At 33.3% G+C, this 24,223-nt stretch overlaps 1 protein-coding gene across 1 annotated transcript; it reads right to left on the bottom strand.

The window, feature by feature from the left end:
• Positions 1–12,365: 12,365 nt before the first annotated feature.
• LOC110884634 lies at positions 12,366–22,600 on the bottom strand. The gene is made up of 3 exons (XM_022132359.2): positions 22,495–22,600; positions 21,205–21,702; positions 12,366–13,106 (listed from the first exon to the last, which is right to left on the bottom strand). The coding sequence occupies exons 1-3, from the start codon at positions 22,574–22,576 to the stop codon at positions 12,589–12,591; spliced, it is 1,098 nt and encodes a 365-aa protein (XP_021988051.1). The 5' UTR covers positions 22,577–22,600; the 3' UTR covers positions 12,366–12,588.
• Positions 22,601–24,223: the final 1,623 nt, after the last annotated feature.

Genomic DNA, 24,223 nt, shown 5'->3' on the forward strand with positions numbered 1-24,223 from the left:
TTCATTCAAACAAGTGTTCATCATGATTCCATTTCAAACAACTGTTCATCATGATTCTATTATTTATTACAAGTCAAAACCCTTTCCGTTTTTATTACAAAACCCATAATAATTTGACTTTTTATATTACCATAAAACAAAATCTCCTTTTAACAATCTCGTCATCCTCAAAGACCGACTTCATTAAACAAGTGTTCATCATGATTCTATTATTTATTACAAGTCAAAACCCTTTCCATTTTTATTACAAAACCCCTAATACTTTGACTTTTTTCTATTAACATAAAACAAAACCCCCTTCTAACAATGTCATCATCCTCAAGGACCGACTTCATTTAAACAAGTGTTCGTCATGATTCTATTGTTTATTACAAGTCAAAACCCTTTCCATTTTTATTACAAAACCCCTAATACTTTGACTTTTTCTATTACCATGAAACAAAACCCTCTTCTAACAATCTCATCATCCTCAAAGACCGACTTCATTTAAACAAGTGTTTATCATGATTCTATTATTTATTACAAGTCAAAACCCTTTCCATTTTTATTACAAAACCCCTAATACTTTGACTTTTTCTATGGCCATACAACAAAACCCCCTTCTAGCAATCTTATCATCCTCAAAGACCGACTTCATTCAAACAAGTGTTCATCATGATTCTATTATTTATTACAAGTCAAAACCCTTTCCATTTTTATTACAAAACCCCTAATACTTTGAGTTTTTCTATTACCATAAAACAAAACCCCCTTCTAACAATCTCATCATCCTCAAAGACCGACATCATTCAAAGAACTGTTCATCATGATTCCATTTCAAACAACTGTTCATCATGATTCTATTATTTATTACAAGTCAAAACCTTTTCCATTTTTATTACAAAACCCATAATACTTTGACTTTTTCTGTTAACATAAAACAAAATCCCCTTTTAAAAATCTCGTCATCCTCAAAGACCGATTTCATTCAAACAAGTGTTCATCATGATTCCATTTCAAACAACTGTTCATCATGATTCTATTATTTATTACAAGTCAAAACCCTTTCCATTTTTATTACAAAACCCCTAATACTTTGACTTTTTCTATTATCATAAAACAAAACCCCCTTCTAACAATCTCATCATCCTCAAATACCGACTTCATTCAAACAAGTGTTCATCATGATTCTATTTCAAACAACTGTTCATCATGATTCTATTATTTATTACAAGTCAAAACCCTTTCCATTTTATTACAAAACCCATAATACTTTGACTTTTTCTATTACCATAAACCAAAACCCCCTTCTAACAATCTCATCATCCTCAAAGACCGACTTCATTCAAACAAGTGTTCATCAAGATTCCATTTTAAACGACTGTTCATCATGATTCTATTATTTATTACAACTCAAAACCTTTTCCATTTTTATAACAAAACCCTAATACTTTGACTTTTTCTATTACCATAAACAAAACCCCCTTCTAACAATCTCATCATCCTCAAAGACCGACTTCATTCAAACAAGTGTTCATCATGATTCCATTTCAAACAAGTGTTCATCATGATTCTATTATTTATTACAAGTTAAAACCCTTTCCGTTTTTATTACAAAACCCATAGTACTTTGACTTTTTATGTTACCATAAAACAAAATCCCCTTTTAACAATCTCGTCATCGTCAAAGACCGACTTCATTAAACAAGTGTTCATCATGATTCCATTTCAAACAAATGTTCATCATGATTCTATTATTTATTACAAGTCAAAACCCTTTCCATTTTTATTACAAAACCCCTAATACTTTGACTTTTTCTATTAACATAAAACAAAACCCCCTTCTAACAATCTCATCATCCTCAAGGACCGACTTCATTTAAACAAGTGTTCATCATGATTCTATTATTTATTACAAGTCAGAACCCTTTCCATTTTTATTACAAAACCCCTAATACTTTGACTTTTTCTATTACCATGAAACAAAACCCTCTTCTAACAATCTCATCATCCTCAAAGACCGACTTCATTTAAACAAGTGTTCATCATGATTCTATTATTTATTACAAGTCAAAACCCTTTCCATTTTTATTACAAAACCCCTAATACTTTGACTTTTTCTATGGCCATACAACAAAACCCCCTTCTAACAATCTTATCATCCTCAAAGACCGACTTCATTCAAACAAGTGTTCATCATGATTCTATTATTTATTACAAGTCAAAACCCTTTCCATTTTTATTATAAAACCCCTAATACTTTGAGTTTTTCTATTACCATAAAACAAAACCCCCTTCTAACAATCTCATCATCCTCAAAGACCGACATCATTCAAAGAAGTGTTCATCATGATCCCATTTCAAACAACTGTTCATCATGATTCTATTATTTATTACAAGTCAAAACCTTTTCCATTTTTATTACAAAACCCATAATACTTTGACTTTTTATGTTAACATAAAACAAAATCCCTTTTAAAAATCTCGTCATCATCAAAGACCGACTTCATTCAAACAAGTGTTCATCATGATTCCATTTCAAACAACTGTTCATCATGATTCTATTATTTATTACAAGTCAAAACCCTTTCCATTTTTATTACAAAACCCCTAATACTTTGACTTTTTCTATTATCATAAAACAAAACCCCCTTCTAACAATCTCATCATCCTCAAATACTGACTTCATTCAAACAAGTGTTCATCATGATTCCATTTCAAACAACTGTTCATCATGATTCTATTATTTATTACAAGTCAAAACCTTTCCATTTTTATTACAAAACCCCTAATACTTTGACTTTTTCTATTATCATAAAACAAAACCCCCTTCTAACAATCTCATCATCCTCAAATACTGACTTCATTCAAACAAGTGTTCATCATGATTCCATTTCAAACAACTGTTCATCATGATTCTATTATTTATTACAAGTCAAAACCCTTTCCATTTTATTACAAAACCCATAATACTTTGACTTTTTCTATTACCATAAACCAAAACCCCCTTCTAACAATCTCATCATCCACAAAGACCGACTTCATTCAAACAAGTATTCATCATGATTCCATTTCAAACAACTGTTCATCATGATTCTATTATTTATTACAAGTCAAAACCCTTTCCATTTTTATTACAAAACCCCTAATACTTTGACTTTTTCTATTACCATAAAACAAAACCCCCTTCTAACAATCTCATCATCCTCAAATACCGACTTCATTAAAACAAGTGTTCATCATGATTCCATTTCAAACAACTGTTCATCATAATTCTATTATTTATTACAAGTCAAAACCCTTTCCATTTTATTACAAAACCCATAATACTTTGACTTTTTCTATTACCATAAACCAAAACCCCCTTCTAACAATCTCATCATCCACAAAGACCGACTTCATTCAAACAAGTGTTCATCATGATTCCGATTCAAACAACTGTTCATCATGATTCTATTATTTATTACAAGTCAAAACCCTTTCCGTTTTTATTACAAAACCCATAATACTTGGACTTTTTATATTACCATAAAACAAAATCCCCTTTTAACAATCTCGTCATCCTCAAAGACCGACTTCATTAAACAAGTGTTTATCATGATTCCATTTCAAACAACTGTTCATCATGATTTTATTATTTATTACAAGTCAAAACCCTTTCCGTTTTTATTATAAAACCCCTAATACTATGAGTTTTTCTATTACCATAAAACAAAACCCCCTTCTAACAATCTCATCATCCTCGAAGACCGACTTCATTCAAACAAGTGTTCATCATGATTCCATTTCAAACAACTATTCATCATGATTCTATTATTTACTACAAGTCAAAACCCTTTCCATTTTTATTACAAAACCCCTATTACTTTGACTTTTTCAATTACCATAAAACAAAACCCCCTTCTAACAATCTCATCATCCTCAAAGACCGACTTCATTCAAACAAGTGTTTATCATGATTCTATTATTTATTACATGTCAAAACCCTTTCCATTTTTATAACAAAACCTAATACTTTGACTTTTTCTATTACCATAAACAAAACCCCCTTCTAACAATCTCATCATTCTCAAAGACCGACTTCATTCAAACAAGTGTTCATCATGATTCTATTTGAAACAACCGTTCATCATGATTCTATTATTTATTAGAAGTCAAAACCTTTTCCATTTTTATTACAAAACCCATAATACTTTGACTTTTTATATTACCATAAAACAAAATCCCCTTTAAACAATCTCTTCATCCTCAAAGACCGACTTCATTAAACAAGTGTTCATCATGATTCCATTTCAAACAACTGTTAATCATGATTCTATTATTTATTACAAGTCAAAACCCTTTCCGTTTTTATTATAAAACCCCTAATACTATGAGTTTTTTCTATTACCATAAAACAAAACCCTCTTCTAACAATCTCATCATCCTCAAAGACCGACTTAATTCAAACAAGTGTTCATCATGATTCCATTTCAAACAACTATTCATCATGATTCTATTATTTACTACAAGTCAAAACCCTTTCCATTTTTATTACAAAACCCCTATTACTTTGACTTTTTCAATTACCATAAAACAAAACCCCTTCTAACAATCTCATCATCCTCAAAGACCGACTTCATTCAAACAAGTGTTTATCATGATTCTATTATTTATTACATGTCAAAACCCTTTCCACTTTTATTACAAAGCCCCTAATACTTTGACTTTTTCTATTACCATAAAACAAAACCCCCTTCTAACAATCTCATCATCCTCAAAGATCGACTTCATTAAACAAGTGTTCATCATGATTCCATTTCAAACAACTGTTTATCATGATTCTATTATTTATTACAAGTCAAAACCTTTTCCATTTTTATTACAAAACCCATAATACTTTGACTTTTTATGTTACCATAAAACAAAATCTCTTTTAACAATCTCGTCATCCTCAAAGACCAACTTCATTGAAACATGTGTTCATCATGATTCCATTTCAAACAACTGTTTATCATGATTCTGTTTTTTATTACAAGTCAAAACCCTTTCCATTTTTATTACAAATCCCCTAACACTTTGACTTTTTCTGTTACCATATAACAAAACCCCCTTCTAACAATCTAATCATCCTCAAAGACCGACTTCATTCAAACAAGTGTTCATCATGATTCCATTTCAAACAACTGTTCATCATGATTCTATTATTTATTACAAGTCAAAACCTTTTCCATTTTTATTACAAAACCCATAATACTTTGAATTTCTATATTACCATAAAACAAAATCCCCTTTTAACAATCTCGTCATCTACAAAGACCGACTTCATTAAACAAGTGTTCATCATGATTCCATTTCAAACAACTGTTCATCTTGATTCTATTATTTATTACAAGTCAAAACCCTTTCCATTTTTATTATAAAACCCCTAATACTTTGAGTTTTTCTATCACCATAAAACAAAACTCCCTTCTAACAATCTCATCATCCTCAAAGACAGACTTCATTCAAACAAGTGTTCATAATGTTTCGATTTCAAACAACTATTCATCATGATTCTATTATTTACTACAAGTCAAAACCCTTTCCATTTTTATTACAAAACCCCTAATACTTTGACTTTTTCTATTACCATAAAACAAAACCCCCTTCTAACAATCTCATCTTCCTCAAAGACTGACTTCATTCAAACAAGTGTTCATCATGATTCTATTATTTATTACAAGTCAAAACCCTTTCCATTTTTATTACAAAACCCCTAATACTTTGACTTTTTCTATTATCATAAAACAAAACCCCCTTCTAACAATCTCATCATCCTCAAATACCGACTTTATTCAAACAAGTGTTCATCATGATTCCATTTCAAACAACTGTTCATCATGATTCTATTATTTATTACAAGTCAAAACCCTTTCCATTTTATTACAAAACCCATAATACTTGGACTTTTTATATTACCATAAAACAAAATCCCCTTTTAACAATCTCGTCATCCCCAAAGACCGACTTCATTAAACAAGTGTTTATCATGATTCCATTTCAAACAACTGTTCATCATGTTTCTATTATTTATTACAAGTCAAAACCCTTTCCATTTTTATTACAAAACCCCTAATACTTTGACTTTTTCTGTTACCATAAAACAAAACCCCCTTCTAACAATTTCATCATCCTCAAAGACCGACTTCATTCAAACAAGTGTTCATCATGATTCCATTTCAAACAGCTGTTCATCATGATTCTATTATTTATTACAAGTCAAAACCCTTTCCATTTGTATAACAAAACCCCTAATACTTTGACTTTTTATATTACCATAAAACAAAATCCCCTTCTAACAATCTGGTCATCCTCAAAGACCGACTTCATTCAAACAAGTGTTCATCATGATTCCATTTCAGACAACTGTTCATCATGATTCTATTATTTATTACAAGTTAAAACCCTTTCCATTTTTATTACAAAACCCCTAATACTTTGACTTTTTCTATTACCATAAAATGAAACCCCCTTCTAACAATCTCATCATCCTTAAAGACCGACTTTATTCAAACAAGTTTTCATCATGATTCCATTTCAAACAACTGTTCATCATGATTCTATTATTTATTACAAGTCAAAACCCTTTCCATTTTTATTACAAAACCCCTAATACTTTGACTTTTTCTATTAACATAAAACAAAACCCCCTTCTAACAATCTCATCATCCTCAACGACCAACTTCATTCAAACAAGTGTTTATCATGATTCCATTGTTATTTATTACAAATCAATTAATACTAAAAAGGAGTAAACTTTTCACAATTTACCTTTCTTTCTTGAGCTTCTCCTCACTCTGTTGAGCATGTTTGATATGGAATAGTATGGATGTTGATGTTAGTGCAAAAAATGGTTTAAATTTTAGATAGCATTGTATTATTATTATAACTAGGTTTATCACCCTAGCCGCGTTGCGGCGAACTTCTTTTGCTATTTAGTCTGTATTTACATGTGTTTTAAATCACTACGAGCGCGTTGCACGCGAAACCACTAACAAGAATAAAAAGAAAATGTAAAAAACAATAAAAAAATAATCGAAATAAAATCAACCAAAATTTTGTATGTTAATGATGTTGTCTGTATGAAACCCGTGGTCAGAGATGAGCAAATAATACTGGGCACCGGTACCAAATTTCCCAAACCGAAGGATCCTAAGTACCAATTCGGTACCGACTTTTGGCGTTCCTAGTACCGGTTCGCTACCGATTTTTACCTTCATATACCGGTACCGTAACCGGTATTTTCGGTATCGGTTGCCACCGAGCTCATCCCTACCCCTGAAACTAAAAAAGGAAATAATTAAAAGTTGAAGAAAATCAACAATACGATACCGTTGTTGTTTGTACAACACCCGTGATCAGAGATGAGCAAATGGTACCGTGTTGCAGTACCGAATTTCCCGAACTAAAAGATTTTTCAAACTCAATCTGGTACCGACTTTTGGCGTTTTCTGTATCAAGCTGGTGCCGTTTTTTACCTTCATGTACCGATAATGAACCGGACCGTACCTGTATTTTCGATACCAGTATTGGTTGACACCAAGCTTATCCAACTGAGAAAGTAAAAGATTTTTCAAACTCAATCTGGTACCGACTTTTGGCGTTTTCTGTATCAAGTTGGTGTCGTCTTTTACCTTGATGTACCGATAATGAACCGGACCGTACCTGTATTTTTGATACCAGTATTGGTTGACACCAAGCTTATCCAACTGAGAAAGTAAAAAGATTTTTCAAACTCAATCTGGTACCGACTTTTGGCGTTTTCTGTATCAAGCTGGTGCCGTCTTTACCTTCATGTACCGATAATGAATCGGACCGTACCTGTATTTTCGATACCAGTATTGTTTGACACCAAACTTATCCAACTGAGAAAGTAAAGAAAATAATAATAGTAATTATTATTATATTAATGTATTATTATAATATAATAAAACTACTGTTCATTTCACTTCTAAAAGTAATATATAGTAATAATATATAGTAATATATAGTAATAATTTATATTCATGGTTACTAAGTACACGTGACTTTACTAATGTACACAATTTACATTTAAATACATCAAATCAAAAATAGATGAGCAACCTTGACAGTCGTATGCGTTACGTGTGCAATATTTTGTTGTTTAGATGATTTTTTGGTTGTTACAACTTACAAGACACCCATGAAAAATAGATAAAGACTTGCTTAGGAAAGTAGCTCTAAATAATGTTTTCGATAGATTTCAAAAAATGAAAACCCGCAGGATGACATTTTAAATATGTTTGTAACGACGTTTGACAAGTTTTAGCTTGATGTTCTTTTGTTTTACATGACCCAATCCGAATCGACACGATCCGACCTGATATGAACCAATTTTTTTTTGTATATCTAGGGCCTAAATCTTTAAAAATATTCCGCACTCTCACGAAAAACTTTCTGGGTCAGCCACTGGTTTTACCTTATACATGATAGATAGCAAAGAATTGCCTATCAAAGGACAAATATATACAAGGTATAAACAGAATCATTCTTTCTATGTACAGTTATATAGAGAATTGGTCTAGTGGATTTAACCTTGGATCAAAAGACATCGAATATTTATGTAGTTATGATGTTGGATTTCTCACGTAGTTATTAGAACAAGTTCATATAGTTATTTTGCGTGTGATATATCTATAAATATTTATAGGTGTATGTTTTCAAGATCAATTGATGGACTGAAAACGTCAATCAATTTCATATTTCACAAAACTTTCTCCGTAGCCTAGATTATTCTAGGCTAGTTTCGGTTCTCTTTGTATTTTAATCTTATTACATACACATTTGTAAGAAATTATAACGAACGTCACTCTTCGAAGCTAAGCATATCTTTCCATAACGTTGATACTATAAAGTATGAGAATATGCATACAGATGGATGTTGACAAAGTGATAGTACTACATACACTACTTATAATGCTAGATATAATAAATCATGGTCATACCTCATACGAATGAATTCAATTGAACATTAAGTCTTCTTAGCCATACAGAATGAAGAATTATGCAGTGGCGGAGCCACACTTTGAACAACGGTGTCGTCCAACACCATTGAATTTTGTGTAGCAAATACAACGTATAATAGGAAAAATCCGAGCGACACCATTGTATCTTTACGAGCGACACCATTGTCTTTTTACAAACGACACCATTATTTTGTTTTCTTCTAAAAGAATTACATAATAAACAAATTTATATTTCAAAAATTAAGCCCAGTTACTTGAATTTAATTAGTATACTTTAAATCAATAAAGGTCCATGCTTAATTTTTATTTTTTTCTAATACATTAAGCATTATAGCCACATGTCTAGTTGGTTTTGTTCAATTGTTTAACCTAACAGGATGTTTGATGATCGTTTGAATGATGCGTGCATTTGTTTGTTATCATGAAAAAGAGGGGTTTTTTTTGCAAGTTGCCATTGAAAACATAATGAATCGTTTTCAAAACATGAAAACACGTACAGAGCAACTATTAAATGCATTTTTTTTACATATTTCAAATGACTTTGTAATTTTATTATGTGTTTTTATTTAATGACATTGTACGTTTACTTGATATTTGCTTTTATTATGTGATTTGACCCGACTAGATCCGAACTGATCCAAAAGTTTGACTCCGAGTTACTATAAACCGAGGAATCCATAAAAAAAAGACACCGTAAGAAAAAATTTCTGCCTCCGCCACTGGAATCATGTGGAGGACATCAAAGTGTTTGGCTGGAAGGTTAACCATAAAGTGTCGTTGCACCTCAAGTACCTTTTTTTGCATTTCCAAATACTTTGAAAAAGGTATCTCTTGCAAGATTCTTTTGATTTCTGGAATCTTATCTATTGGTACTTGTATGGAAAACTGACTCCAATCACATCACTATATGGTAGAGCATAATGATCCTTGATTAGTACGGGAACACATCCCGTGTAGATTGCTTCCGTCGCCCTAGTGCTTGCAACTTCATAACCACTAGGGCATAGACAATATTTACTCTGGCTTAATAACTTGGTGTAGATTTTACCCTTGGGAAGGTAACTTAAGACTTGAATATCATCGTCGTCTTTGTTACCCAAAGTTGAAATAATCTTTCCCGAACAAACCCATGTTTTCCACCTGAGAAAAATGCGAGAATTGATCGATTGTAAGGTGGTTGACCACTACTTGAAGTTGGGATATTATCCACTGGTCCGTTAATCTCAGTCATAGATACATCCCGGATTGGAATGAAACCTTCGGAGGTATTGGCATTGCAAAGCACTCTTATGAAGTTTTTAAACAGGTTAGGATTTCCTAACGAAACCAATGGTGCCTGCCGTGCATATACAAAGATATATATCAATACACTATAACTAAAATATCATCTTTGATAGGCTTTACTTACGTACCCAATCATGACATGATACAAAGAAGTGATCGGCTCCATTGCTACGATTCCAACAAGAATATCTTTCCGCGATGACACCAATGTAGTCTTTGACTATTGCTTGCATCCTTTCTCAAAAACCAAAGGCTTCACTTGGCTTGTAAAGGTAGGAAACTATGTTTGTTATGCTTATGGGGATAAAGAAGACATGCGCTTCATCCGGATCTCTAGCAACCATAGGATTTCCTTTTCTCTCCATCTCTTCGATGAAGTCGCCCTCGATACTGTATACATATTTCATTGGACCATTATGCATCAAGGGGGTTTCTCCTTCCTTGTAAGTCCATATTACCAAACCGGGTGTGAACCTTGTTCTCAAGTATTGTTTAAAACCATTAATTAAGTTTTCGTGTAATCACAAGCATTCAGGTTTTAGTAGTTAATCATTCTCGCATCATACTTGTCGGTTTAATCCGACATCTCTTTTCAAACAAACAATTAAACTAAATTAGCAAGCTTCATAAAGTGTGACAACATTAAACAATCAATCACGTCTATACGCAAACCACAAACTCTTCGTAGTTCGACCCTTAACACATTGTTAAGGGTAATTTGGGAACTATAAATATTATCTTTGACCGGGGCGCGACACTCCAATCACTCATAAAAATACGCTAAATTGTAATGGGCCTAACAAATTTAAATTAATATATTAATGAACGAACTTAAACAAACAACATAAATAAACATGAACAAGGGAACATAAACGAATGTAAACAGACGTATAAATAAACGAAGATGTATAAATGAATGAATAAGACACGTTTTTATGTTTGTTCTAACTAAATGAACAAAAAAAATTGTTCATGTCCATTCCTTGATTAAATAAGCGAACTTTCCGCCGAATAGTTCACGAACAATTCACTGAACGTTTAATTTGTTTATAGACCTACTTGAGTATCAACGTGTTTGAACGCCTTAGATGTTTTCGGGATGAAAACTTACTTAACTATCATATCAAAGCAACCCTTTGACTTAGGATGTGTCCCACACCTCAACAAGGACATTGAGTCCTGCTAGAGAAGGATGAGGACGGGAATGAAAACATAAATGTAAAGAAGGATCTACACATTGTCTTCACCTAAAAAGTTGATGTACCAAAAACAAAGTTCTAAGCTAACAGTTGGCAAACCAGTTAATGTTGATTGATAGGAGTGATAAGATGTTACATTAATATTGTTACAATACATATTATTTTATTATACATTAAAATTAACAAGTCGGATCGTCAAAATTAAATACATGAACTTTAAGCTTCATCCAAAGAAAATAGTGAAATACATTTTCATAATGTTGGTCCATGCTTTCAGATCCAGAAAGAACAGATGATAAGGAAAGCCAAAACTGGTTCAGAACAGTTGATCTTCATAAGCAGTGTTTGAACAAGATTCTCCCCTTGACAGTGGTTATCCAGTATCTGATAGACTCCAAAGCACTGATCAACACAACATTTGTTTAGCCAAAGACCTGATCTGTTTAAAGACTGAAGCTCTATCTATTGTTCTCTCCTAAGTGCTATTGAAGACCAAAGAACTGATGACTCAATGAAGAAAGCACTATGCTCAACATCAGTGCTTAGGCTACAACAGTGGAACGAAGAATCAGTAGTTTAATGTAATCAGTGGTTGTATGTAACAGTGTTTAGAGTTTGTTAGGAGGTTAGATGTCACTTTCATGGTGACGTTAGCAAAGATGCTCAGTGGTTTGGGCTGTACTATAAATAGAACAGTACTCTGTACTATTCCATTAGCTCTTTTTTCACAAGTCATTTTGTACGAACAAATCACTGAGCTCAGGCTGAGGGGGAGTCTTGTGCATGCATGCAAGTTGTTTTGATTATTGTAATTTGATACAATCATTCGATTAAATGGAAAACATGTTTGCTTAAACTTTTCTTCCTTGATTGTGTTTACAAAGTTTGATTGTTATTTCCGCTGCAATTACTACATCTCTGTTCTTTTATTTTACACCAGTTAATTCAAACAAACACAATCTAAAGAAACTCAGATCCTAACACATAATAAAGTAAATAGTACAACAACCGAAAAACAATCCATCACAAAGGAGATACATCATCTCCAAACTCAAACGTTATATAGATATATTATTCTTGTATCTTCGAAGTATTCCTTATATTATCAAGGAGTAAACCTAGTAAAACCAAACCTTAACATCATCTAACACAGGACCACAAAAGTGACCATAATCATGTAGCTTTGTGTGATAAAAGGCACTATAAAACGTTAGTCGTGTCCGGTTTGAAATGGCTTTGAATTTGAGAACTCCGGTTTTGAACTCCCCCTTTCCTTGAGACTCGTGTCTCACTTTAACCGTTTCCCTAGCGGCAAAGGCCTCAACCATCATGGACCCGTGGCAACCATTCTTCGCATCACCAATAACGAATGTTAGCCTATAGAACTTGTTAGGAATAGTTCGTATGATTTGCGCAATGGCTGTTTCTCGGCCTCCAACCAACTCAATCGCGGATAGCCCCGAAGGTACGTTAAAGTGCCTTGAGTCAACGTATTTAGCTGGTTTGAGCGATTCAACGATCCATCCGGGTAATGGGGATATAATGTCGTGTATTTTGGGGAGGAGTAGGACTCCGGTTGAGAAATTCTTGAAGACGTATGGACCGATTTCAAAGTTGCCATTTTTCACAAAATTTCCTGCATTTAAAGTTATTATTTGTTAAGTTCATTTTCCTGTAAAAATATGAGAGTATAATTTTCTATTTTAATTTAACTATTCCTTGTTGATACAACAAAAGCAAATGGGATGAGAAGCGGTACATGTTTGGTATTAAATCCGTAAAATAAGCTTCATCACTGTTCATTCACTCGCTCTACTAACATATATTAATATTAACTAGTTGATTTTCCGCCCGCGCGTTGCGGTGAGGACCCAATGACTGCAAAACGCGTGTCAGTAACGGCAAGTAGATACCGAATATCAAAACATAAATAAAAATGTCGTGAAAAGCATAGACACTCCGTCCTAAAAAAACGATTCTAAATAACCTAATATATAATAATAGGACCCACACGTCATACACGTTGGAAATTCGGTTGTTTTCAGTTCAGTTATTACGGTACTAACACGTTAAAATATGGATGAGCTAGGTACCGATAACGGAAACAAAAGTACCGATCCAGAAAATTATCGAAATTAGGTACCGACACCGAAAATGCTCGGTACAATACAGTATGGTATTTGAAGGTAAAAATCAATAAATACAGGTATGGTGCTAGACCGGTGTCGAACCGAAAGTAACGATTCTGAAAACGCCAAAAGATGGGTACCAAATTGGTACCGAAAATGATTTGGTATAGTAAATTTGGTACCGATACAATAACGGTTTGATTACAGGATTTGATACGATTTCTCATCAATAATCGAAATATCCAAGTTAATTTTATATGCTAGAATTCATTCATTACAGAAAAAGACAAAAAATAAAGCAAAATAAGTTGTGTATATAAAACCTCATTCAAACGAAATATAGTTTACTTACTGTGTGTATGAAAAGTAATCTAAACGGCGCAATTACTTGCATTGCTACGTTGCTACAGGATTTGATGAGCTCGGTACCAACCAGTACCGAAAATACCGTTACCGAAATCCCCAAAAGTGGGTACCGGTACCGAATATACCTGGTACGGTACCGGTCGGTACTCGTACGACACTGGTATTTGAGGGTAAAACCCGATGAATACCGGTGCCGAACCGGTACCGAAAATACACCCGGTTTGGTAAATTTAATACCGGTACCGGTACCCGATACCATTCATTCAATTCTATTTTTATTAGTGTTCATTCCATTCTGTTTATAACTAGGTGTTGCCCCGCCCGCGTTGCGGGGCGATGTCCAAATAATTCTTAACCAATTAAAAAAACAGTACCATAGTTTTGCTAGAAAGAAAAAAGTAAAAAAAATGTTAGGCAACTTCTTGACACAATTTTTAGCTGCGGGCAAAGTCATATTTTTATTTTTACTTGGGGGAAAATCAATTTTTTTCCCGATGGTAAAATCCTAATTTTTAGCTAGCGGCAAAAGCATAATTTTATTTTGAACTGGGGGTAAAGACGTAATTTTAAACTGGGGGAAAAACCGTAATTTTAAAGTGGGTATAAAATAATAAACTGGTGTAAAATCGTAATTTTGAGCCGGGGGAAAAAGAAAATTTTATTTTGAACTAGGGTGAAAACGTAATTTTGGCTAAGGGTAAAAGCGTAATTTTTTTTATCGAGGGCGAAACCGTATTTTTGGTTTAGCTAGGTGTAAAGTCATATTTTTATTTTGAACCGGTGGAAAATCATAATTTTGAACCGAAAGTAAAATCGTAATTTTGAGGTAGGGGAAAACAATAATTTTAGGGCGGAAAAGGAATTTTAAACTGAGGGTGAAATCGTAATTTTGAACCGAGTGAAAAATCGTAATTTTTAGCTGGGGGCAAAATCATAATTTTATTTTGAACTGGGGGCGAAGACGTAATTTTCAACTGGAGGCAAAACCGTAATTTTAAAGTGGGTATAAAATATAAAGCTGAGGGGAAAATCTTATTTTTTAACCGATGGCAAAATCGTAAATTTGAGCTGCTGGCAAAAGGGTTATTATATTTTTTTAGTTGGGAGAAAAACGTAATTTTAATCTGAGGGCAAAAACGTAATTTTAAAGTGGATATAAAATAATAAAATGGTTGGTCCAATAAAGGAAGGCCGGCCGCCCATTTCAGCCAATGGCTGGCAAGAACTATTGAAAAATGATGTCAGCATCTTAAAAATGTATGTGTTGATAATATAACTCGGTTTGATAAATTTAATACCGGTACCGGTACCCAATACCATTCATTCAATTCTATTTTTGTTACTGTTTATTCCATTATGTTTATAATATATATTTATTACTGTTCATTTCATTAAGTTTTTAATATATAGGTTAATTAGAGTAAACTTTCGTTTTGCTCTCTGTGGTTTGGTTATTTTAACGGTTTTTCCCCAATCATTTAAAAAAAAGTATTTTGGTAAATTCAAGTATAAATCAGAGGGTATTATGTTACCAAATACCCTTTTAGTTAACAAACAATTTTGATAGAGTTAGAGGCGATGAGCAAAATGGGAAAAAAATAGTTTGGAGGAAAATGGTCGTTTTTAAATGATTGGGACAAAACCATTAAAACGATCAAACCACAGGGAGCAAAACGAAAGTTTACTCTATTAATTAATTGTGTGTGGTTATGTTTTGAATTAGTATAAAAAATTAAAAAGATACTAAAGCTTTTTTTTTTTTTTTAAATAATGTAACATCAATAACGAATTAATTTCATATTAAATATTATCATAACGATTAACAACTTAGTCACGTCACTTCAAAAACCATTGTCGGTTACTCTTTCTTTTTAAAAAAACTATTTTTTACACATTAAATCTACATTAATTTTATAAAGGACAAATATCATATCACTAGTGGTTCAAACATGAATTATTTGCTGGGGGTACGAATGAGTGGTTCAAATATATTTTCAAGTGATGGTATCGGGTTTTTTTTGCCTAAAAATACACTAATTTTTTCTCAAGGGGTGCGTCGATCCGCCCACCTAGGGTTGCACCTGGGTCCGGCCCTGGGCACAGGTCTTAGCTGGTTACTCATATCACTATATTTTACATGTATAGTTCAATCAGTATTCTTGAAACTGGAACGATAGAACTATAAATCGCCTGCCCAACTCATTTTGTGTACCATATTCATTTGGACTAATGGATTAAACCGTCAAACAAATCGGTGGTTGAGCTGTATTTGTAAAAAAAAATTTGCGAATCTCATTTACTATTTCGGAGTTTATATTTGTTTGTTCTGGACTTTATATGTTGTACATATTAAAATATACATATGAAAACGTAAGAGAGGTTTATACATTAATATAGAAAACTGAGTTTAATGCATTTATTCATTATGAACTTCGGTGGTTCAGCTTAAGAGGTGCTGCGGCTAATTTACTCAATATCATGGCACATGTCTCCATGCCTAATCACTTACATTCGTTATGTTTTAATAATAACCAATAAAACTCCCTTCGTTTTAAGATGTGACATGCCCAAAAATATATCACTAGTAAAAATGAATACTGATATCAAGGGGGACGGGGCGCTACGTGGTGGCACGGTGACCACGCGTGGATCCTCGTGGAACACCGCCGCCGCTCAACCCTATCACGTGTGGAACTGATAACGAGTGGCTACTATGACGTGTGAAAACTTGCAGAGAATGTGAGGTAAATTGTTGGGTTGTGAGGAAAATTGTTGGGTGTGGTGAGTGATAGGCGTTTCCACTAAAATCAACCACTAGTGATGAAATAAAGCTCGATGACGTGTACCGACAATCGCTTACCGTAAAATATATTATTCAGTTATTACAAATTTAGTTATTTTATTATTTAATTTTAGATTTTCTATGTATTCAAAAATTATTTTGTCAGATAGTATGTTAATGTTTACGTGAGAATTTATTGAACTCTATGAGAATAATAGATTGTGAAGATGCTGCTATCTAGAATATAAAAAGTAATAAGTCAATGGTCAAGGTTATTAAAATTTTAACAAATTACTGTATTATTTGTCGCTCGCTTGAACAATCACGTGATGGAACATGTACATCTAACATTTCCTTTCATGAATATCTTGTTTTAAATCTGGTTCTGGAGAGTTTAACGGGAAGGAAAAGTTATTAAGAATTACTAAATTAGATGAACATTTCTAACGCATACAAATATAATCGGTTTTAGTTTATTATTTTAACCTGTTAAAGAAACAAGTAGTGTTGGAGTTGAATTTGACATGTATGATTAATATATTAGAATTAAAAAAAACATTTTATTAAGATCAACATGTAAACCAACTTGCTTATGACTCTTATAACTTGATTACAAACAATAGGTTACATAACTGTATTTGGGTTACACAATTTTAAGCATGTTTGGACTAAGTTTTATTTATTCCGAAAAGGAAAATATCACAGAATAGTAACCAAGTTTTAAAGGTGTTCTAATTAGGTCACTTGTATCGTTTTTATCTTAATTAGTTAACTTAACATTCAATTCGAGCCATGTCTTTTTTTCTATGTGTAAGAAAAAAATGGAGCATAAGATGTTGAGGTCGGATTATTTTAATATATGAAATTATATTATATTTATTAAAAATAAAACACTATAATTACATTAAAAATTAAAAAAACCAGTTAAAATTCACGTCATCACTCGACGTTAGCATCAAATAAAAGGAAAAAAACAAAAATTCACATCACCATGGTTACCTATGAAATGGATGAAAAAACCCTTAATTTAAATGAAAAATGAATGTTGAATGACTTTATTAGAACACTTTTAAAGTTTGAGTAACCTAATTAGAACACTTTTAAAAGTTGGTTACTATTCTACAAAATTACCTATATTTGAAACATGCAAGGAAATACATGGTCATGCTTGGGAAGATCAACCCAGCCCGCTAACCCGAAATCCTTTAACATCTTCTTCGTTTGGAATCTTAAAATATAAATATCATATTATCAATAATATTATAATATTTTACTAAATTACTGTAAAATCTGAAAGATGTATCTTTAATATCTGTAGGTACAAAATCAAAATTGTTGAGTACATTACAGATAAGGAATCAGATAGTACATACATATAATTGTATGTACGAGACCGTATATTTACAAAATGTCCCAATTACGTAACACTATTGTCAAGTAATTTAATTAAAATATTAAAAAACCTAAATTGCTAATATATGGTGCATGTGGTTACAAGCTAATGAAATTATAACCATAACTACCTATCTTATGTTAAATATTAATCAAGCAATTTAATTAAAATATCAAAAAACCTAAATTGCTAATATATGGTGTATTGGTGCATGTGGTTACAAGCAGGGGCAGACCTACCATGTTACTAGGGGTAGCCTCCGCTACCTCTTAACGCTTCGTCGGTAGGGTAAATTTTGGAAAAATTTGACGTTATTTCGATTTCGTTACCCCTTTTTATATGTAACGTTGCCCCTATACGGATTTTCTAGATCCGCCACTGGTTACAAGCTAATGAAATTATAACCAAAACTACCTATCTTATGTTAAATATTAATTGAAGAAAATAAAAGTACATGTGGTTACAAGCTAATGAAATTATAACCAAAACTACCTATATAATTTAAGAAAAATAAAAATAATATAGCTGATCGTGGTTATCATTTGCAATGTAGTTTCGTGATAAATCTTTCTTCATTTTCCCGCAGTGAGCCCAAGAATATTGTCTTATTATCACATGTTAGTATTTTTTTTTTCTTTAAATTTGTATGTTATGTATATGGATGTATAAATGTAAATATTTATTTTAATTTCTATATTTCTCGAAATCTTGGTATCTGAAACTATCTAGAGAGTGTTTGAATTTAGTATTTCCGGTACAAATGAATTGAGCTGCTCGTAAGTTACTCAAGATTGTCCTATTTAGAACTCGAATTAAGCCGAACTTAGCTAAGCTCAAGCATAAGCTTCACATATCAAGATTGAGTATAAACCCACTATTTGTACATTTTTTATTTAGTATATTAAATACTTATTTGCATGCTTATTGTTATTATATTTTAAAATTTGTTAAAAGTAAATAAATAATATATATTATGTTATATAAAAAAATCATAATTATATCTACAAAATTTTGTATAAATAAAATTATTAAATAATTAAAAATGAAAAACAAGCCGAGCCCAAACCGAAATCCAACTCAAGCTTAAAAGCTACTTACAAGTTGAGCTTAAAAACTACTTACGAGTCGAGCTCAATCTTTATCATTAAAGCTCTAAACAAACCTTGAACTCAAACTCACTTAACTTAAATGAGCAGAGCTCCGGCTAAAACTACCATCTGCTAGGTTTTATAGATCAACTTTTCTACTAGAGTAAATTACAAAAATTGTCTTTTATGTTTACAACAGATTGCAAACTATGTTATTTATTTTCAAAAAATATAAAAACATACTCGATATTTGCAAACTGTTGCAAATTATGTACTATAGTCTTAACTCAGTTAGTTTTCATGGTTAAATCTGACCAAGAGGACCTCACATAAGGGTATTTTAGTTATTTTACCCTATATACTAAAATAATAAACATAAAAAACCCCTATCTCTTCATCTCAAAACTCACTATCTCTCCTTCAACTCTCTCACCAGTCACCAACTCCGTACACCACCACCATCCACCTGGCATCACATCCATACACACCGCCGGACCATTGCCATCACCTCCATACACCCCACCGGACCACCTCCACACACCCACCCCACCCCACACTACATGTCACCGCCACTCAAACCACATGACCATTCTCTCTCTTTGTCCATCTTTCTCCACCACCAACCATTACCTCCCCCACCTCAACTACTCTTAACATTACCACCACCACACCACGTGCCTTCACCCTTAACATCACCACCATTCAAACCCAAACCTCTATTTTACAACACAGTACCAACCCTAACCAACAATGCCATTAAACCCCAATGACGATGGTGCTTCTGGATCTGGAAGAACGGTGGTTCATAAGAGAAAGAGTGGTGGTTTGACGACGCTTCTAGATCTGGTTCTCCGATGACGGGTAGAAAGAGAGAGAGAGATAATGGTGGTGGTGGGAGGTGGTGGTGGCGGTGTGTGGGTGGGTGACGATAGGGGCGGGTAGGTGGGTGGTGGTAGCTTTAGAGAGAGATAGATAGATAGATAGAATGGTGGTGGTAGCGGTGACGGGTAGGTGGGTGGGTGGTAGTCGGGTAGTTTTAGAGGGGGGGGGTAAAATGACCCAAAATACCATCATGTGGGGTCCACTTGTCAGATTTAACCATGAAAACTAACTGAGTTAGGGTTAAAGAATGTAACATACAAGAGTTTGCAAACATATCGAGTGTGTGTTTTTTTTTTATTTTCTAACGGTAAAGGATATAGTTTGTAATCTGGTGTCAACATAAAGGATGATTTTTTTACCCAAAAAATAAAGGATGATTTTATAATTTACTTTTTCTACTATTATTCTCCTTTTCTAGCTAGGGTGTTTGGGGTTGCAATAGTACATAAAACTATAAAAAGGCTCTTGTGACAAAAGCATTGGTTGCAAACCGTTGAAAAGGTTCCTTTCAACGGAAAATGTCAGTGTGTATGGTTTGTGTAATAACTAGGAAACCTACGCTCCTAGTCCAATTTAAAGGCACTCCTTATTTATTCTGAAATAAGAAGTTACTACATGAGTCGAAAGTCTCGAGCTCGGTGAATGAGGCATCTCTTGATTATACTATGTCAAAAAACATAGCGTGGGTAAAGAATTACCAATTGGTGATTGATTACCGATGGAGTTTACCAAGAGATCATTGACAAGTATTATCATCAACAGAATAAACACCGATTTTTTTAGCAAAAGTCTTATCTGAAATCTTATAGTTAGTATTAGCAACATATAGACGGACAATCCACCAGATAAATGTTACGTACCTTCGGACATATACTCAATTTTATAGTAGCTAGGAGAAATCCATCCAAACTGCCTATTTGTATCCTTTTAAATTAAATACAACTAAAAAGCAATCTAGAAACTATTTCCAAACACCCTACTAATATAACACTTTATTACTCTAATCTCTACTAGTCTTCAAATAAGAGATAAACAATGCAATAATTGAAAGACTATAAGCATAAAAGATTAGGATATAATAATAATAATAATACCTGCAGAGTATTTCAATGGTGGCATCTTCTTTATTGCAATGGCATCCAAAAGAGGACCACAAGTGGGATCCTCTTGTATCCCAGGATTATGAAATGTAACCTTCACTGTGCTACGAATAGCTTTAAAAGCATACGCATAAGTGTCCCCTCCATCCGTACTATACAACGTCTGAATCGGAAGCTCGCCCGAGTCGCCATCAGCGTGCACCATGAGCTTCTCGTCTTGCGCACATGTTCGTGTGGCCGAAAATGTGAGAGAGTATGTGGAACCCGCCTCAACAGGTACATATTGCGATATGGAAGCTTCGTTACCTAGCCTCGCTGCATGCGTCCCACGAGGGACCGCAAAGTAGAACCCGCCTGGTTGGGGCCCCCCCGAGATGTACTCTACGATGCCCTTGATTTCCCATTTGGGCAAGGAGTATTTACCTATGATCATCGTTTTCTTGAGGTTGGATGGTTTTGGTCCTAGCTCAAAGTTACCATTTGGAAGCATGCCTAGAGATAAGATACATAGAACATATTTAGTAATTCAATTCTATGTTGTCAAAAGATAAACTAAATTCTAAAAAAAAAGGGGTAGTTGCACGGTACCCCTGACCGCGGAAGGGATCTCCCTTCCCAGTTCACCACCCGACAAGGATCCCTGGCGGCAAATACCCATAGCCATCAAAGAGGGGTAAGAAACATGTTTCAAACCCGAGACCTCGAGTGTCCTCAGTCCGGCTTTAAAGCAGGTGTCGGTGGCCACCAAAGATAAACTCAATTCTATACAGTGCCGGAGCTTGACCAAAAGTTTCGCGGGGGCGGAAAGTCATGGGACCCAATTTATATATTGTATAAATATTTAGACAAAATAATTGGGGGGACAATCCTATATAATTTTATAATTTTCGGACAAAAAATAGAAAATTTTACACTTCTAACCGAAACATCGTTAGCAAAAAAGCACCCTGATTCTATACGTTAGCAAAAGCGTCCTAGGTGCAGAAACGCAACTCAACATGCACCCTGAAAAGCACCCTTTCAGAGGTTTTACGCAAGTTCAGCACATTTTCCGGCCAAAAAAGCGTAAGAACCCCTAAATAAGCTGGAACCAACCTAAACAAGCTTAAAACATGTCTAAAACTTCTAATAATTTTATTTTGTGCTATGCACTTAGCTTAAAAAAAAAAAGCCTTTGCTTTTTAAGCGCACGACACATAGACGTCTTAGGTTTGTTAGAACATAGATTCAGTTAAACATATATGTTTAGATTTATGAAGAAAATTGGAAGTAAATGAAAAATACCATCAGGAGTAGGAATCGCAGTAGTGTGAGAGGATATATGAGCCAAGTAAAGAACAATGCAAAGAGAAGTTAGAAAAGACATTTTCAGCAAGTACAAAGGAGGTACGGGTGGTGGGGTATTACTCCCTTTCACGCTATTTATAAGTCTTTTTGCATATCACCCACCCAAAACAATGTGCATGTATATTCCGCATCAAATGCAAAAATTAAAAACTCTACCAAATGTATAAAATAATATGGACTCTTATCAACAGAAAAAAAAAATCAATAGTAACGGTAGCAATTATGTAGTTAGTTGAGATATTAGAACAAAAGTGATAAAAGGAAACAATTGTTTCTTTTTGTCTACTTGCAACATTTTTAGGCATATATGATAATACTTTATTTTAATACTTTATTTTCTTATGAAGAGTCTAATAAATTGATATAAAAACTCTACTTAAGAGTTTATATACCCTATAAAAAGTCTAGTAAATAATTATAATTTTACTAAATTAATATTCATTCATATTACTTAAACTTACACCAGTTCATATTTGATCCCTTTAATGACAAACCACACATAAAGCTTACGTTCGATGTTATGAATTAATCATGAAATGAACATCAAACGCTTTAGAGAAAACCCAAGTGAGCCATTTAGATTGTCCAAAATACATATTTAAAAATCAAGAAACAATTTCAAACTAAGAACCACTGTTGATGCTACATATCAACTCTGAATCAACCGTCCAACCATTATGAACATTTAGGGGGAGTGATCAATTTACTATAAGGTTTATTCATGAGTTGTATGCCTCAACTGTTTGTTATTTGCTAGGATTCTTAATGTCCACTACAAACATATATAGAAAGTGGACGTTTGCGTATAAACGATCTCTCAGGTAGAATTTAGACACCCTACGATCATGTATTGTTGTTTTATATTTACTATCATGACTTACGAGGTTTCACATACCATATAAAATTGTCTTATAACTATTTCACATATTAATTGTCTTATATAACCTATTTCACAATATTATATGTTCTTCAATCTTATATGTTCTTTTTAAAGTAACTTTACTCATATATATGATCAAACACAAAATATCCAGATCCACTATTTCTTTTAGGCTGGACGGTATGGTTGATGGAGGATGACCCGCCACGTAAGCGCCGTGTAGATCGGGTGTGAGGATGGAACAAAGAGGATGGAGGTAAGGAAATGAAAGATGGGCCTAAAATATATGGATATGTTGTATGTATATGTTGTATGTATATATGTGTGTGAGATGGGGAGGCCCGTCCAATTCGTCTCACCTCCGACGATCTGGACGAAGCAAGCACGGCGACGATGGGCAAAAAATGGAGAGGGGGCACGACGACGATGTTGGACGGTCCCCATACCATACAACCTATCTTTCCCACCAATTAGTTTCTTGGGTTCTTAATAATAATTATTATTAAAAATAAGAAGGAATTTTAATTGGACACTCACCACCTTTTCAAAACCAACGGCGTCTATTTGCAAGTTTGTAAAAGTGGAATTATGAAATTAGTTGTATCGTTTACTTTGCTATTTAATAACTAGAGTCTCTTTACACTGTGTTCTCGAGTTTCATTAAATGAGAGAAAAGAAAAGATTTGGAAGGAAATAATTTTTAGTTGTGTTCCAGAGTTTCATTAAAGGAGAGAAGAGAAGAGAAAATGAGAGGTTTTTTTTGCCTAAATTTAATCATTCCAATTT

This window comes from Helianthus annuus, chromosome 10, assembly GCF_002127325.2.
Source record: "Helianthus annuus cultivar XRQ/B chromosome 10, HanXRQr2.0-SUNRISE, whole genome shotgun sequence".
NCBI lineage: Eukaryota > Viridiplantae > Streptophyta > Magnoliopsida > Asterales > Asteraceae > Helianthus > Helianthus annuus.

Excerpts from the sequence above, each read along its gene's own strand:
- LOC110884634 (XM_022132359.2), bottom strand. The coding sequence starts at position 22,576 with ATGTCTTTTCTAACTTCTCTTTGCATTGTTCTTTACTTGGCTCATATA. Across the intron at positions 21,703-22,494 it reads TGCGATTCCTACTCCTGATG|GCATGCTTCCAAATGGTAAC; the intron begins GTATTTTTCATT and ends TCTTATCTCTAG. Across the intron at positions 13,107-21,204 it reads ACCATTGAAATACTCTGCAG|GAAATTTTGTGAAAAATGGC; the intron begins GTATTATTATTA and ends CTTTAAATGCAG.